The sequence below is a fragment of the Aphanomyces invadans genome, assembly GCF_000520115.1.
Source record: "Aphanomyces invadans strain NJM9701 unplaced genomic scaffold supercont1.4, whole genome shotgun sequence".
NCBI classification, from domain to species: Eukaryota; Oomycota; class Saprolegniomycetes; order Saprolegniales; family Verrucalvaceae; genus Aphanomyces; species Aphanomyces invadans.
Genome location: NW_008580149.1, coordinates 368,892 through 384,220, shown reverse-complemented (window position 1 = coordinate 384,220; position 15,329 = coordinate 368,892). Strand labels below are relative to the sequence as shown.

Here is a 15,329-nt window from a genome sequence, read left to right as displayed (position 1 = left end):
CCCCCTGCGGGGCGCCACGCCACGTCGTGCATTGCACGCACGTCCGACCAACGCATCGCCGGCCGTGGCGCGTCCACGTCTGCCGTCGTCGGCAACCCTTGGCGGCGGTCGAATTTTGGCATTTTTGTCCAATCAAATGGGACGTTCTAAAAATACGGCGAACAATTCGAAAAATTCAAGAATGGCCAATAAAGGTATCCACAATTTGGAAACGCGGTCCAGGCGCCGCCCGCGTCTATAATCGCAGCGCCATCGACGACGACGGACACGTGACCGTGTGGAGGAGAGATGACCCCGAATGAGTCCCGCGAGTATGCAGGAGACACGTCCAAGAAAAACCCCACCTCCAAGCAACACGACGTGCCCAAATTCTTGCTCCAGCTCTTTGACATTCTCGAAGCGGAATCGTCCGCCGTGATCAAGTGGGCAGACGACGGCGGGTCGTTTCAAATTCTAGACCCCGTCCGCGCGACGCAGGAAATCCTGCCCAAGTACTTCAGCCACAACAACTTTCAGAGCTTTCAGCGCCAACTCAACTACTTTGGGTTCCGCAAGTGGACCAAGACGAAAACGTTCATCTGCACGTTTAGTCATCCGTACTTCCAAAAGAACGAGCCAGATAAGCTGCACCTCATCAAACGAAAGTCTGTTCCGAAACGCGTACGCGTCAACGGCCACCTCGTCGCCGACAAGAGCCCTGTCTTGACGAAGAAGCGCAGCGACGACAGCAGCTCCACGAGCACCAGTGCTGCGTCCACTCCATGTGTCATACGACCCTACACAGTTCCTGGTGGCACCGCCCAGTCCCCGTCGACTCCGAACGACGATTTTTCCATCAAGGTTATGCCCGCGGACGTGCTTCTCTTTTCACAACAAGCCGGGACCCTCCCCAACCTGTGCAAGATCCGCAGCAGCCTCATGCTTCGCATGGAAGCTAGCGTTGGTCCTCCTGCGAAGCTAAGCCCCACGTCATGCTCCCATGGCGTCGTGATGAAGCAGGATGCGACAAAGGCTGGCCCCGTCGATAGCAGCGAGGAGGACCCAGTGAACCTTCTCCTCGGGATCAAGCAAGCCGCCGCCCCGCCGAGCCCCTCCAATGCCACGACGCACCAAAGCAACCATGAGACACACGTACCAAGGACTCCATCTCCTGCGACCCTCCAGACCAAGCTCGCGGCGGCGCAGGACGAGATCGCCGACCTCCGAGCGTGTTTACACTTTCAAATTCAAGAGAATGAACGGCTGCGATCCCAGCTCCAGCAGCAATGCACCCCACCGTCGCGACCAATGTTAACGTGAAAACATCGTCTGTTGATCTAGTGCCGACACGCTCCAGGGTATCGAGGAACGGCGATCGCGTCGCGAATGTTGTCCATCCCGGTTGCAAAGAGCACGAGGCGCTCGAACCCGAGACCCCATCCGGCATGCGGCACCGTCCCGAAGCGCCGGAGGTCCAAGTACCATTGCAGACCCGCCGGGTCGACCCCGCTCGCGCGCATCTTCGCCTCCAGGACCTTCCACACATATATAACGTTACACTTCCATGCATCGAGTACGTCCTTCCGTACATGGAGGCGCTCCTCGCGCACGCTTCCGCCCACCAATTCGCCAACCGTAGGGACGAGCAAGTCCATGCCGGCGACCGTCGCTCGCGCGGGGTCGTCTACGTCGTTCTGGCGCATGTAGAACGCCTTGAGTGCGGCGGGGTAGTCTGTCACAAAGACGGGTCCCCCGACGTGCTTTTCGGCCAGGTACCGCTCGTGTTCGGTTTTCAGATCCATGCCTACACGCGCATGACGCATCATGTCCGGTATCCCCTGCGTGCGTACCCCACTCTGGCGGGACTTCAAATGCCACCGGTGCTTTGTCCAAGATCGCGATGGCTTCCGTGTACGTGATATGGGGAATGTCGCGGTCGAGGATGGACTGGAGCTGGCCCAAGAGGTTTCCTTTCTCGGCCTTGGCATACTGCGCGTGGAAGAAGCTCACGTCGTCTGGGCACGTCTCCAAAGCGTGCTGGATGCTGCGTTGAACAGCGCCCTGCGCACTCGCCATGCACTCGTCGAGCCCCGCAAACGCCATTTCAGGCTCGACCATCCAAAACTCGGACAGGTGCCGACTCGTGTTGCTGTTCTCGGCGCGAAACGTTGGCCCGAACGTGTACACGTTGGACAGCGCGCTCGCGTACATTTCGGCGTGGAGTTGGCCCGACACAGTCAAGTATGCTGGAAGACCAAAGAAGTGGCCGTCTGTGCCTAGATTCCGACGAGTTGCCCGCGTTTGTCGAGTGAAACGAGCCATTTACCGTCCGCCGATGGCGACTCGGTGTCCCGCACGACGCGGAACTGCTCGCCGGCACCTTCGGCATCGATCGACGTCAAGATCGGCGTCTACAAGTCCATGGATACGTAAAAAGGCGGACAACACATTCGGTGGTCGAGGCTCACGTGCACTTGGACAAATCCTTGCGACTGAAAGTACTGATGAAGGCCTTGGCTGCGCAAACACAGCGCGGTCACGATAGAACTGAGGCGCGAGACCGACGTACCTGAGGGCGTTTCGAACGCGCGTGACGGCACCAAATGTGTTGGTACGAGGTCGCAGGTGCAAATGCTCCCGGACAAATTCGAGGCTGTGGTACTTTTTCGACAACGGGTACGTGGCGGGGTCACTCGGTCCGAGAACTGCCACGGATTGCGCGTTCACTTCGACCTGTCCAGACTTGGGAGCATGCGAGACGACTCCGGTCACGGTGACGCTGCTGCCCACCGACACGTCGGCCAGTGACTCGGCGCAGATCGACGACGCATCGCACACGACCTGCAAGCTTTGGAACGACGACCCGTCGTTGATCGTGATGAAACTCAAGTTCTTTTGACGGCGAATTGTCTTGACCCATCCGCACACGGTCGTCACCGGCGCGTCGGCCACGGCATCGTGTTCACGTGGTTTTGGAATCGACATCAAGTCCTTGATTGGCGTTCTGGGAAACGTGCTCGCTGCACCATGGAGGCCACGGCTTGGCGTCCATGCAGTAATGGAGCGTCCGCGAGCATGGTGTCGAAGCACGACGACAGATCGCCAGCGCCGGGCGCCGTGCGTGCCAACTCGCGTCCACACCATCGGAATTTCAAATTTCTTGCATTTCCCGTCAGCCAATCAAATCGCTCGACGGCTCCCGCGGGTGAGGCGTCGGCGATGGACGCCGCCATCCACCGCACTGCATGCCGTGCACTTCCTTTCCCCACCAAACTTGATGTGCATCCACAGCTTATGCACTGGTCCCGTCGTTGTGCACGGTGACTCGGCACGACGGCCTCGACAAATCTCGACTCTTTCTATTACATGCGTCCCCACGTTGGCTTCATCTTGAGCTTCTTCACCAGTCGCTCCCGTACCGACGTCGGTTTCTTGGGCTTCGACACGGGGATCGTGGCCACCGTGGATGTTTTCAGCACAGGGCGGACGTTCTCGCCGGACGTGGGGGACATCGCGGTGGTTTTGGACCGTTTCGACGATCGCTTGGACGACGACGATGCCACGACAACCGGTGGTGATTCGTCGTCGGCGTCGTCGTCATCTTCAGAGCTTGACGGAGGCTTCCTCGCCGGTTTTCGACCTTGAGGCCGGGCCTTGGGCGACTTGATCGCCTTGGGGGACTTGACGGCTCTCGGCGATGCCTTCGCCCTCGTCTTCTTTGCACTCTACCCTTCGACATCAAGAAACACCATTCCTCCATGCCGCCTCCCCAGCAGTACCTTGCAGTTCCGGCACATGTACACGTCCGGGGGGTCGCAGTCGTTGGGAATTCCTGCGCACAGCGTGTGCTGCCACGTATTACACAAGTCGCACGCAATCATGCGGCACCCGTCGTCGTAGTTGGCCGCGACGATGCCGCAACTGCAGTTCACTGTCCATTCGGCAGGGGCGGCGGTGCCGTCGCCGTGGGTCGCGATCTACACGGCCGTCGACACGAGCTTGCACAACGAGGCACTACCTGATGACATTGAAAGCACATGTACCCCGCGGGCGGCTCGCTGTCGTCGGGGATGCCGGCGCAGTCAGTGTGCTGCCACGTGGCACACTTTTCGCACTGGACCATCCGCTTCCCGTCGTCGTAGTTGGAGCCTTTCTCGCCACAACTGCACTCAAAGTACCATTGCTCCTATACACAACCAAGCGCCCATGAACCAAGCGGGATGGGGGAAGCGTCGGCAACGCACCGCCGCGGCCTTGGCTCGTGGCTTTCGCTTGGCTTTGGGCGTACCCTTGGAGGATGTCGTCGGTGTCATCAACGGCGTCCGGCCAACTTGGAGCTTTGGAATGACCAGTGGTGTGAGAACTTTGAGCGGGTACTTGGCGCTCCTGACGTTGTTCTTGTAAAACTTGGGGAACTCGACGTCCACGTCCGACACAGTCGACGTCAAGCTCGAGTCGTCGTTGCTGCTGCTGTCGCTGTCGCTGCTGCTGCTGGAGGTGTCCGACCCACTCGAGTCAGTCGGGACTGTCGACTTGAGAGCATGGAGAACGGAATCGGCGGACGTGAACCCGTGCGCCTTGGCGATCTCGGTGGCTTCCACCGACGGTTTGAGGAGGCGCACCAACGCAGACAGGTCGACGTCGTCCTGGCCCGTGCGGGCTAGATGCGCGCACGCCACGTGCCACATCGCGTCGTCGTGCTGCGGAAATTGCGACTGGCCGTATACGTCGACGTCCACCGCGTAGCACGCGAGCTGCTTGGCCAGGTCGACGCTGTCCAACACGTGCCCTTGAAACGCCATGGCATCCTACAAAACCGACGTCATGCGCCGCCACACACCGCACTTGCTCGAGCAAGTACTTGGTCAAGTGTTGCGATCGCGTAAATCCAGCCCGGCGGCACCAACAGCGTCGATCCTGCGGTCAGCACGATGTGTTCGCAGCCAGAGGCCACGTCGCCAAAGCACACAGTCGCCAGCTTGTCTTTCGCCCATGCTTTGTACTTGCTCAGGTGGTCCGACGTCGGGCGCACGACGTACACGACTTGCTTCCCGCAAACGATCGAGTACCACAGCGTGGCGCCGCCCGGGCTCGTTCGGAAGTCGACAAACGAATCCTTGGTCGCCATCACGCAAAACGTTTGGGTCTACTCACACAATGTCAAGTTTCGGCAGAGCTGGGGGATGTACCGGCGGCATGGGGCGGTCCTTGGCCCACAACGTTTCCATCCATCCCACTTCGTTCACAAAGTGAGGGGGCGTGATCAGCGACGACAGCGCGGGGTGGCCGAAGGACGGCACTGTCAGTGCCTGTGTCCTGTCGACTGGTGGAGTTTTCATGTACGACATCCACCGCTCCAATGACCAGTTTCCAGCCGCACATTGCGAGTTCACCTGGCACCAAGGGTGAGTCGACGAGCGACGACCGGCGGATAGTCTCACCTCCATCACTGGCACTGGCGTGTCCTTGCCGACAACGGACACAAGATCGTCTACTGCAATGCTTGGAACTACTCATGGAATGGTTGTCACATGCTTGAACGCACACGAGTCGATGCTACGGTTGTCCACCTGAGAGACCGAGGCTGGCCCGGTCCAAGACGACGATCGGCTGAGAGAATCCAACTTCGTGGAGCTGCATCCATTGTGAAATTCACGACGAGGGTGTCGGCGCCAGCCTGCGTACCCATTCTTTTGACACGTTTTCGCCGTTGACGACGGCGGCGTTGAACTGGGCCATTTTGGCCCATTTCGACACCCACTCTCGGACGTATGGAATCGTGACGCGCCCGTTTGTTTCTGTATTCCTTTCCGGCGCATCTGTATGGACGCCATTAGCCCAAGGTTGCGTCAAGCAGTTGCTTTGCAGTCATACCAGGCGGCGGGACTGGAGGCGTCGAACATGGCGGAAGTCCCATCTTGGTGCTGGTGCTGCCAGAACTTCTCAGCGCACCGAATTTAATTTCCACATTTTTTACTTGAAATTTGTATTTCGTGCGACTTGAACTTATTAAAAATACAGTAGCATCTCCTGTCAAAACAAATACGTCAAAGTCCCATGGATCTCCAAGACCTGCAACATTACATACTCTCTCCTCATCCGGCATGGAAACTGGGGAGAGATGGGCGCTTAGTTGCGCTAGTACAGTTCCTGCACGGCGCCCAGGCGCTCCCTTCGCTGGGACAATTGAGGAAACTTGGTCCAAATCGCCTCCACCTTTGCCTGCATCTTGACGACGTCGTCTGGGACTCGGCGATCGAACGTCTTCATGTACGACTCCCACAAGCGCGGGTTGACGAGGGTGAGGAACGCTCGCACAATCGTCTGTCGCCACTCGCTCATGCTTGCGCTCCATTGCGCCAGAAGAGTCTTGTCCGAAGGGTGTTCTGCCACGAGGACGGATGCATTCTGAACTTGAGAGTACAATCGTTCAAACGCAGGTTCGCACGACACAGCCGTGTAAAACGCCTCATCAAACGGCGGCAGACTGTGGTTCCACTCCGCCATGATGGAGCGCAAGGGCTCTGGCAAGTCCGCCACGTCCTCCCCACCAGGAACAGTTGATGATGTCGATGGCAGGAGGGACGAGTCGACCGACGAGAATTGCTCGACGTAGAGTTTGCATTCGTCGGTGTCGAGCGATGCAGCAGCTCGCCGTCCACTCTACATACGAAGCAACGTAAAGGAACCCGTTCCGGTGTCGCGTCAGGAACTCACCGCATTCGTCGCCAACAAGTCGATCGATGGGTGAGCTAGCATCACTTGGAGAAGCGCCACCGTGACGGCAGCGTTGTCGCACAACGCATGCAGCGGCGTATTCCCCGTCTAGGATACCATGAGTGCAAACGCGGCAACGGATGGGAAACGTACGTTGTCGGGGAGATTCGGGTCGGCGCGAGCGTCCAAGAGCTGCTTGAGCATCGTCGGAGACACACGCGCGTTTTGGCAGAGGTAATGCAACGGAGTTGCCTTGAACTGGACACGAACGATGAAGTCATGTCACATCGATGTGCAGGGTACCTGGTTCTGGGCATTCAGTGGGGCAGGGCGGTCGAGATAGATGGCCAAGAGGGCGTCGCTGACAGAGGGATTGGCGCACAACGAATGCAGCGCGGTATTGCCATCGGCATCGACGGCACGGACATCAGCGTTGGCTTTCACGAGCGCAGACAAGGCATCGAGTGTGATACTTTCGTTCATGCACAGCAACTGCAGAGGAGTCACGCGCTTGTCGTCCTATGCACACCGCATCAACTCGATGGAAGCAGCGACAACATACCGTGGACACGATGTTCACGGACGCCCCATTGCTCACGAGTTCTGAGATTCCTGTGAACTTACCTGACACGTTTTTGCACAGCAAGTGGAGGGGTGTGTATCCGAGCTCGTCGACGGCATTGACTTCGGATCCTGCGTTCAGGAGCGGGCACAGGCTCGCGACGTCTCTGTTCGCACATGCATAGTGTAGCGGCGTCCATCCGTCCATTTCCCATCCAGCAATCGACAATCCTCGCAGAAGCGAATCCAGCTTGGATGCATCGTACGTTCCTTGGACGACATCCCACACGGCATCGCTGGATCTGCTCATGCTGCTGCCGCAGAATTCCGCCCGTTTTGGGTTGCGTTTGTCTTTAGTAGGTTGTGTTACCAGCCATGTATACTACTAGGAATACTACCTCCTTGTGACGGTGATTTGCTGTGTCGTGGGGTTGCGTGTCGCTGGACGGGGCGCTCTTCGCCCGCCAGCAGCGCATGGTCACCCGTGTCCTACCTGCCAAAGTTGAAAGGACGTCGTTGCTGTTTACGATGAATTCACATGGGTTGGTAGCGAGCATCGTTGTCTTGTCATGGATACCGTGATAGCAGGTACACCATGCCATGACGACGAAAAACTTCCTTCGCCATCCCTCTATTAAAATAAAATTGGTTGCATGGGAATACTACACAAAAGAGAACTTAAATCCATGAAATTTAATTACGTTCTAAACTTCGACCGGCGAGTCGACGCCATCAGTGTTTACAATCCAATTTGAATGCCGCATCGTGGACGATACGGCGCCGTCGCGTTCGTGGCGGCGCTGCTCTTCGGCACGAGCACCATGCACACGTCCAAGTTCGTCTACAGCATCCACAGCCTCGGTCTGGAAGAAGTGCCCAAAACGTTCGAGAAACCCCTCATGCAAACATTTCTCATGTTCGTCGCCATGGCACTGGCCCTCGTCGTGCACGGGTTCTTGGAGTGCACTCGGCCCAAGGCAGAGCGATACCGATTCCGGTGGTCGTCGTCGTTCAAGCTGTGCGTTCCCGCCGTCGCGGATCTCATCGCGACCGCGCTCGGCAGCGTCGCCCTGCTCTACGTGAACGTGAGCTTTTTCCAACTCGCCCGGTGCACTATCATCATCTACGTCGCGACTCTCAAAGTGATTTTCCTCAAGTTCTCCATGACTGGGTACATGCGTTTTGGCATCGTCGTCATGTCGTTTGCTATCGTGCTGATCAGCGCATCGTGCCTCGCGAGTGCCAACGATCTAGTGCGCACCCTCGTCGGCGTGTGTGTACTGTTGCTGGCGTGCCTCACGTCTGCGATGCAGTACGTCCTGGAGGAAGTGTTCATGAAGAAGCCGGTCCAGACGGACAAAAACGATTCGGTCGAGGACGCGGTGTCCAACCCGCCCCTGGTCGTGATCGGCATGGAAGGAGTGTGGGGCACGCTCCTCATGTTGTTTGTCGTGATGCCGATTGCGTACGCGATTCCGGGTGCTGACAACGGACATGTCGAAGACTTTTTCGACTCGATCGAGATGATGCAGAACAGCACGACCCTGACGTACTACTGCATCCTGTACGTGATCTCGATCACCGGATTCAACGTTGCTTCCATCTACGTCACGTTCTTCCTCGACGCTGTGTGGCGCTCCATCCTTGTCAACTTCCGACCCGTTGCAATCTGGGTCACGTCCTTGCTCTTCTACTACGTGTTTACGAATGGCACGTACGGCGAGACGTGGACGAACTGGAGCTGGTTGCAGTTGGCCGGCATGCTGCTGCTGTTCTTTGGCACGGCCGTCTACAACGAAAACATCAAGCTTCGTTGCTTCACGTACCCATCGCAGAAACAAGACGAGCATGAGAAGACTGGCGTCGTTTCCGACGAGAGCGACGACTGCGCCGCGCCCGCCGTTGTCGTGGTTGCCACAGCCTAACATTGTACTTCTATCTGTTCCATGGACATACCATTTTTATCCGGACGAGTTCAAACGGTCCTATACATATGTCAGTATAAATGGGCCACTTCAAGCCGGGGAGCATCCGGATAACCCCCAGTCCACCACTATCAGGAGCACTTTTTGTTTCGGTGCCCAGATGAACAAGCTGTCAGTCGCGTCCAAGAAGAACGTCGCGGCGTTCTGCTTCGGCTTCGCCCTGCTCATGGGCACGGGGTCGACGCTGTCAAGCAAGGTTTGTGCCATATTGCATCGTGCTTGTGGAGATTGAAGGGGCCATTGCAGATTTTGTACGGTCTCGAGAGCGAAGGACGGGACGGGACCATGAAGCATTTTCAGAAACCGTTGATGCAAACGTTCATGATGTTTCTGGCTATGGGCATTGGTACGTTGCTCTAGACCGTGAGCTGTGACTGACCCAAGAGGCTTGTGTAGCCATCCCTGTGCAATTCTTGTACGTGCGGCTATCGGGCCAACACGACATGATGCCCAAGTTTGACAGAGACAGCATCATGGTCCTTGCATTTCCCGCGTGCGCCGACTTGGGAGCAACTGCTTTGATGAGCGTTGGACTCCTTTTTGTCCCAGTCAGTACTTTCCAGCTCGTGCGGTGCACCATCATTGTGTTTGTCGCGGCGCTGAAAATGCTGTTTTTGAAATTCCGACCGACGGGTTACATGAAGTGCGGCATTGCGCTCAATGCGACGGCTATCCTTATGGTGAGTGCTTCGTGCTTTGGCGAAGAACACGAGTCTGCGTCAGCACTGATCGGTGTGAGTGTCCTGCTCCTCGGATGCCTTGTCACGAGCAGTCAATACGTGCTGGAAGAGACTGTCATGCGCAAGAAAGATGGAACGCCCCCCATGATGGTCATCGGCCTCGAAGGGCTGTGGGGCACGTTTCTCATGCTTGCCGTGGTGTTTCCCATCGCGTACTTCATTCCTGGAGGTGACAACGGGAGCGCGGAAGACTTTTTCGACTCGTGCCTGATGATTTACAACAGTGCGACGGTGCGCAACATGTGCATCTTCTACATCCTGTGCGTGACATCGTTCAACATTGCGTCCATCTTCGTCACGTTTCTCCTCGACTCGGTGTGGCGCTCCATCCTGGCCAACTTCCGACCCGTGTCTGTCTGGTCGATGGACCTTGCGCTCTTCTACGTGTTCACGAGCGGAGCTCTTGGCGAAGAATGGTCGGACTGGAGTTGGTTGCAGTTGACCGGCATGCTCCTTCTCTTCTTTGGCACAGCCGTGTACAACGGAACAGTGCAGCTCCGATGGTTCCGCTACGACGACGACAAAGCGTCGACGAAAGCGACAGATTCCACTCCCCTCTCCATCGAGTTGACCAGGAGTCCGTTGTACGGCACCGCCGCCATTGTCGCGACGCGCGCCGCCGACGAGTCGAAAGCGCTCAAGGCGCTGTAATCTACCGTTGTGGTCGAATATACTTGATTTCACTATACATGGAAAGTTTACTCTGTCGACCGCCTTGCCCGCCAAAATAGACTTGATGTTTGTATAAGCCGCACTTACGAGGACCGATCCGGAGGTGCAGTTGGGCCATCGAGCGAGTTGCCTCCATTGAACGGCATGGCGTTCGCTGGGTTCATGGACAGGTACAAAGTGGCCAAGGAAAAGGAGGCCGAGAGTCCTCAGCAAGTGAACGATGCACCGCGACACGAGTCTCGTCCACACGCGGGGAAGCAGGACGTGTCGGGAAGTGAAGCTGGAGAAAACGGCGACAATGGCAGAGCCGTCGACACGGACTTGACGACAGCTCCCAAGGACGCGCCAGGTGAGGGCAACGATGCCGCTGCATCTCATGACGCCCATGTAAATGGACCCAACGGCGGTAGTGCTCCAATGGGTGCACGAGACAATGGATGGAACCCAAAGACAGTGGCGATGCCAGACGCTGACACTTGGGTGGAGCCCCCACCACCCATGCCAACTTGGGACCATGAGTCCACCACGCCGCCTCGTTCATCGGCCAAGCCTGCAACAAGTACACATAAGGCGTCAAGTGGATGGGGCAGTCCGCCAACGGTAAACACGAGCGCCAAGTCTGGCGGATGGGGCACGACGACCTCGACGGGCTCTGCGTCATGGAACGATTCGTCAAAACCCCACGAAACGTCGCAGTCTACCACGACTGGTGCTGGACAGCAGTCGTCGCCGCCGTGTTTGAAGCAGCACGCGTTGGAGTCTTTCAACCAAGAGAAGCGCGAAGAAGGCAGCCAGAGGGGGCCGCGCGATCCCGGCACAGCGTCGACGAGATCAAATGGTGGTTGGGGCGCCACAAGTACTGGAGCACCCGACGCGACCCAGAAGCGCTCGGGCGGATGGGGCTCGCCAGACAAGGCCGACACCGCCAAGAAGAGCTCGGGTGGATGGGGCGACCTGCCCGAGTCTCGACCTCCATCGTCCGGCGGGTGGAATACGACCAAGGGCGACAGCTCGACCCCCGCAGCGACCTCGACATCTAGCGGCGGTTGGGGACGTCCAAACGAAGCCACGTCACGTCGCCACACGTCCGCCTCGGACAAATCGTCGACGGAAACTCCATCGAGCAAGCCGACGAAGCCGTCGTCGACCGGGTGGGGCGACGTCGATCGATCGACCAAAGCGACTGGCGGATGGGGAAACTTGGACTCAGCATCAACAGTCACAGGCGGATGGGGCGACACGTCCAAGTCGACCCCACGTTCCCATGACGTTCAGCATGGTGGGTCGACCGATTCCCAATCTGGCGGAAGGCCCAAAGACAGCGGATGGGGGGATGCGCCGCGGCGCGACGACTCGACGGATGACAGATCGAGGTCTCCAAAGCAGCGGTCACCGTCGACGCCCGCCTCGTCTCGTGAGAACAATGCATCGTCCAAGGGCAGCGGCGGATGGGGGGATGTCGACAAGTCGTCCAAAGTCAGTGGAGGATGGGGCGACCTGCCATCCAAAGCGCCGCTCTCCGCCAGTGCCGGAGGTTGGGGCACGACGTCGGACAAATCGGGCAGCGCGGGGGGCGGCGGCGGCGGGTGGCACGGCACGAAAAGCCAGACCAAGCCGTCGAGTGGATGGGGAAGCACGCCAGCATCGAGTGAAACGAACGGGGACCACGATCGACATCGAGGACGCAGCCCGTCGCAACACCGCCACCACGATTCCAAGTACAACTCGAACCGCCGCGACGACAGCAGATCTGCTTTCAACTCTCGCGACGACGACCGCAACAAGCGCCACGGGTCTCCGTCTCGCGTGGAAGGTGGTTGGCGGCGATCGGACAAGCGGTCTCGGATGGCGGCGTCGCCGCCCCGAGAAGCGCAAGAACCGGACTCGCCTCTGTCGTTTGGCGGCGGGGGCTACTCCCCTCCACCCCCGTTTCGCTCGCACGACCGCCACCGGTCCACTTCGCGGCCTCCACCGCGCGAACGATCGGCAAGATCCATGTCTCGCCACACCCGGTCGTCGTCTCAGCATGGCCGCGACCATCACGCGAGTCGATCCCGTTCGGTGGTCCGTCAGTCGCCGCCATTTCAAAAATGGAATGCTCCGTACGACGGCCCGCCGCCCGACTATTACGACAATCCGCCGAGTCATGCTGTCGCCGCGAGCAACATGCGCAGCAACGTTGTCGGCGACATTGTGCAAGCGCGCACGTCGTACGACCTGTCGAGGCGGTCCGTGTCGAGGCATCGCAGCACGACGACGATGTACTCGTCCGACGTGCGGGCGATTCCCACGCGGCGGATTGAGGTAACCATGTTGCTCGGGTAGTGCTTTGTTGTCCTGATCGTCGTGCGCAGCCTCCCCGCAACCCCGACGAATGGCTGTTCACGCTGGTCAAAGGCAGGATGATGGTTCAGTGCCGCGCCATGCCAACCGCCCTCGCATTCACGCGGCAGCCCATGTACGTCGATTTGCGAGTGTGTGGATGGAGGAGGGGCTGACGGGCCGTCGCGCAGGCCGCGCGAAGTCAACATCACGCAGCAGCCGTCGCTTCGCCACTTTCATTCGTTTATGCACATGGAGCACAAGATTGAGTGCCCGCACTGGATTTACGAACTGTTTCCGCAAACCCAAGCCGACACGCGCGCCTACGACGACTTTCTCACGTATCTCCTTCGCGGTGCGTGCCGCCGCCGCCTCCATCCTTCTCTCACCGACTTTTCTCGCGCCAGGACGATCCGAGCCGTGTGCCGGCATGTCTGTCGACGTTCAAAACTACAAAGTGATCATCATGCCGCCCGGCCAAGAAGCGCGCCAAGTCGGCTACGACCAGACCCAAATGGTCGCCATCATTCGCAAGAACCTCCGCACTCGAAAGTAATGACGACGAAACATCGCACTCTATTCCAACGTTGTCCATTGCATCATGAGCGACGCGTTGACCAGATTCGCCTCGGCCAACGTTGTGTCGGAGCTCGTCAGCGTCGCGGGGGGGTACGTCGTCCGCAGCTCAAATCGCCGCGTCCGCGCTTCGGGAAGCTGCCACCATGCATCGCCGCCATCAGGTCTGCATCGAAACACACACACACACGCACCTCTTGCTGGACAAAGCGCCACAGATCCGACACGGGCGCCGTCTTTTCGAATCGACGCATGAGTCGCGATCCCGCCGTCGTGCGTATTTGGACACGCGTCACGGTCGGTCCATCTACGACGGCCATTGCACACGTGGAGAGAAGAAGGGAGCACAACGGACACACGCACCGACAGGTTCGTCCGGCAGCGGCACAAATGCGGGAGGCGGCGGCGGGGCAGCCTGTGCCGCCTCGCTTTTCATGCCGTCGTCACTCGGCTGCTCCAACGACGCAGCGATCGCGGCGGCCAGTTCGTCATCTTCCGTCCATTCTCTCGAACGCGGAGGAGATGGCTCGGCGGGTCGCGCCACCGGCGCGCCAGGACTGTTCAAGCACGCAAAGTCCGACACTACAACAGTGTCCATGAAACCCACGTCGGTCGTCGAGTGTGCAGTACACTTCTCCGCCATGGTCTGTGGCTCGATATAGTCGTGCCACTCGACGACCTTTTGCCCCGTGACGGGATCGAGGATGCACGTGATAGGGAGCGTCGACTGGTCGAGCTGGTACAGCGAGCAAAACTTTTTGCAATGGTCCGAGCTGATGTAGATCTGGACGAGCGCCGCCATCATGACACGGACGAGCGCAACAGATCGGCGGGTACCTGCCAAAAGACAAACCCGCTCGTGATCAAGTTTTGCACAAAGTCATCGTTCCACGTGTCGCGGTTCAGGCGCAAACTGGCAAACACTGTGTCGTCCTGCACATTCACAAGCAGCCACTTGCGCTCCTGCTTTGCAAGCTGGCGCGCCTACAACATACAAAAAGACGTGAGCAGCGCGAGCGGCGACGGCGGTGCGAGGACTTCGGAGAGACTGCCGTAAAACATGATAGCAACCGGCGGTTGGAAGAGCTGCGACAACGATTGCGCCGCCTCGGGAGGTCGTGACGACGCGCCATCTGCCGAAAACATGTAAGCACTCGAAACTAGTGGAAGGAAGATGGACCGGCGTCGGCGTTGGAGCTCGTGCGTCGCGGAAAGCCGAGGCTTGCAACGGCCTCGGCGGCAAAATCACGCTGGAACAGGGCGTCAGGGCGGGATGCGGCCGACGCAGCAGACGCCAAATGGGACTGAAAGAAGTCTTGCCGTCCATAGCCGTGCGACGGCAGCGGATACCCAGAATGGCTACTCAAGTCTGGACCACCGACTAAACGCTGTCGCTTCGACGGATCAGGTGCACGCACGTCTTGTTGTCCGTACGGATCAAAAGGATCATGGTTGCCGCTGCTCGCTGCACCATTCCCCCCGCTTGTGCCGCTGCCACCGCTCTCCATGAACAGGTTCACAGCTTCTTCCATGTTCCAGTTTGTCAAGTCCAAGTATTGCTGCGCTGTCGCACCGTCGGCGCCTGTGATGGCCATGAAGCTATGCACATGCACACGCTGTTACAACACGCACTCGTCGAGTACCCATCTCCATCAACGGCGGCACGTGTACCTCGTCAGGCTCTCCGCATCCATGACGCTTTGCTGTGTGGTGCCCAAGTGCAAATGATGGTGGGAAAGGGGAAGGATCGAATTCCGTGGCACGAATAAAACCAAAA

The 15,329-nt window shown here is 58.5% G+C and overlaps 8 protein-coding genes across 10 annotated transcripts; 4 read left to right on the top strand and 4 right to left on the bottom strand.

Moving 5' to 3' along the window:
- Positions 1-199: 199 nt before the first annotated feature.
- On the top strand, positions 200-1,424 carry H310_02624 (hypothetical protein). The gene has a single exon (XM_008866195.1). The coding sequence runs from the start codon at positions 289-291 to the stop codon at positions 1,297-1,299; it is 1,011 nt and encodes a 336-aa protein (XP_008864417.1). The 5' UTR covers positions 200-288; the 3' UTR covers positions 1,300-1,424.
- On the bottom strand, positions 202-3,248 carry H310_02623. Of its 2 annotated transcripts, XM_008866194.1 has the most exons (6): positions 2,549-3,248; positions 2,448-2,496; positions 2,306-2,390; positions 1,830-2,255; positions 1,569-1,783; positions 202-1,514 (listed from the first exon to the last, which is right to left on the bottom strand). In XM_008866194.1, the coding sequence occupies exons 1-6, from the start codon at positions 3,121-3,123 to the stop codon at positions 1,317-1,319; spliced, it is 1,548 nt and encodes a 515-aa protein (XP_008864416.1). In that variant the 5' UTR covers positions 3,124-3,248; the 3' UTR covers positions 202-1,316. The 2 variants fall into 2 exon arrangements, with proteins under 2 accessions (XP_008864416.1, XP_008864415.1); XM_008866193.1 differs by having other exon boundaries at positions 202-1,783.
- H310_02622 (hypothetical protein) lies at positions 3,135-5,938 on the bottom strand. Its single transcript, XM_008866192.1, has 10 exons — positions 5,854-5,938; positions 5,665-5,798; positions 5,550-5,613; positions 5,421-5,488; positions 5,169-5,372; positions 4,841-5,125; positions 4,224-4,787; positions 3,998-4,165; positions 3,759-3,956; positions 3,135-3,704 (listed from the first exon to the last, which is right to left on the bottom strand). Exons 1-10 carry the CDS (start codon positions 5,894-5,896, stop codon positions 3,342-3,344), a joined length of 2,091 nt encoding a protein of 696 aa, XP_008864414.1. The 5' UTR covers positions 5,897-5,938; the 3' UTR covers positions 3,135-3,341.
- A 3-nt stretch (positions 5,939-5,941) lies between these two features.
- Positions 5,942-7,603, bottom strand: H310_02621. Of its 2 annotated transcripts, XM_008866190.1 has the most exons (5): positions 7,259-7,603; positions 7,000-7,215; positions 6,850-6,954; positions 6,697-6,804; positions 5,942-6,642 (listed from the first exon to the last, which is right to left on the bottom strand). In XM_008866190.1, exons 1-5 carry the CDS (start codon positions 7,565-7,567, stop codon positions 6,118-6,120), a joined length of 1,263 nt encoding a protein of 420 aa, XP_008864412.1. In that variant the 5' UTR covers positions 7,568-7,603; the 3' UTR covers positions 5,942-6,117. The 2 variants fall into 2 exon arrangements, with proteins under 2 accessions (XP_008864412.1, XP_008864413.1); XM_008866191.1 differs by having other exon boundaries at positions 7,000-7,603.
- Positions 7,604-8,007: 404 nt separating this feature from the next.
- H310_02620 (hypothetical protein) lies at positions 8,008-9,299 on the top strand. Its single transcript, XM_008866189.1, has one exon. The coding sequence runs from the start codon at positions 8,013-8,015 to the stop codon at positions 9,180-9,182; it is 1,170 nt and encodes a 389-aa protein (XP_008864411.1). The 5' UTR covers positions 8,008-8,012; the 3' UTR covers positions 9,183-9,299.
- Positions 9,300-9,336: 37 nt separating this feature from the next.
- On the top strand, positions 9,337-10,691 carry H310_02619 (hypothetical protein). The gene is made up of 3 exons (XM_008866188.1): positions 9,337-9,438; positions 9,489-9,588; positions 9,639-10,691. The coding sequence occupies exons 1-3, from the start codon at positions 9,343-9,345 to the stop codon at positions 10,631-10,633; spliced, it is 1,191 nt and encodes a 396-aa protein (XP_008864410.1). The 5' UTR covers positions 9,337-9,342; the 3' UTR covers positions 10,634-10,691.
- Positions 10,692-10,774: 83 nt separating this feature from the next.
- Positions 10,775-13,561, top strand: H310_02618 (hypothetical protein). The gene is made up of 4 exons (XM_008866187.1): positions 10,775-12,958; positions 13,009-13,112; positions 13,168-13,331; positions 13,384-13,561. The coding sequence occupies exons 1-4, from the start codon at positions 10,799-10,801 to the stop codon at positions 13,530-13,532; spliced, it is 2,577 nt and encodes an 858-aa protein (XP_008864409.1). The 5' UTR covers positions 10,775-10,798; the 3' UTR covers positions 13,533-13,561.
- H310_02617 (hypothetical protein) lies at positions 13,486-15,290 on the bottom strand. The gene is made up of 8 exons (XM_008866186.1): positions 15,224-15,290; positions 14,733-15,151; positions 14,591-14,685; positions 14,390-14,536; positions 14,183-14,336; positions 13,916-14,134; positions 13,747-13,859; positions 13,486-13,690 (listed from the first exon to the last, which is right to left on the bottom strand). Exons 1-8 carry the CDS (start codon positions 15,244-15,246, stop codon positions 13,553-13,555), a joined length of 1,308 nt encoding a protein of 435 aa, XP_008864408.1. The 5' UTR covers positions 15,247-15,290; the 3' UTR covers positions 13,486-13,552.
- Positions 15,291-15,329: the final 39 nt, after the last annotated feature.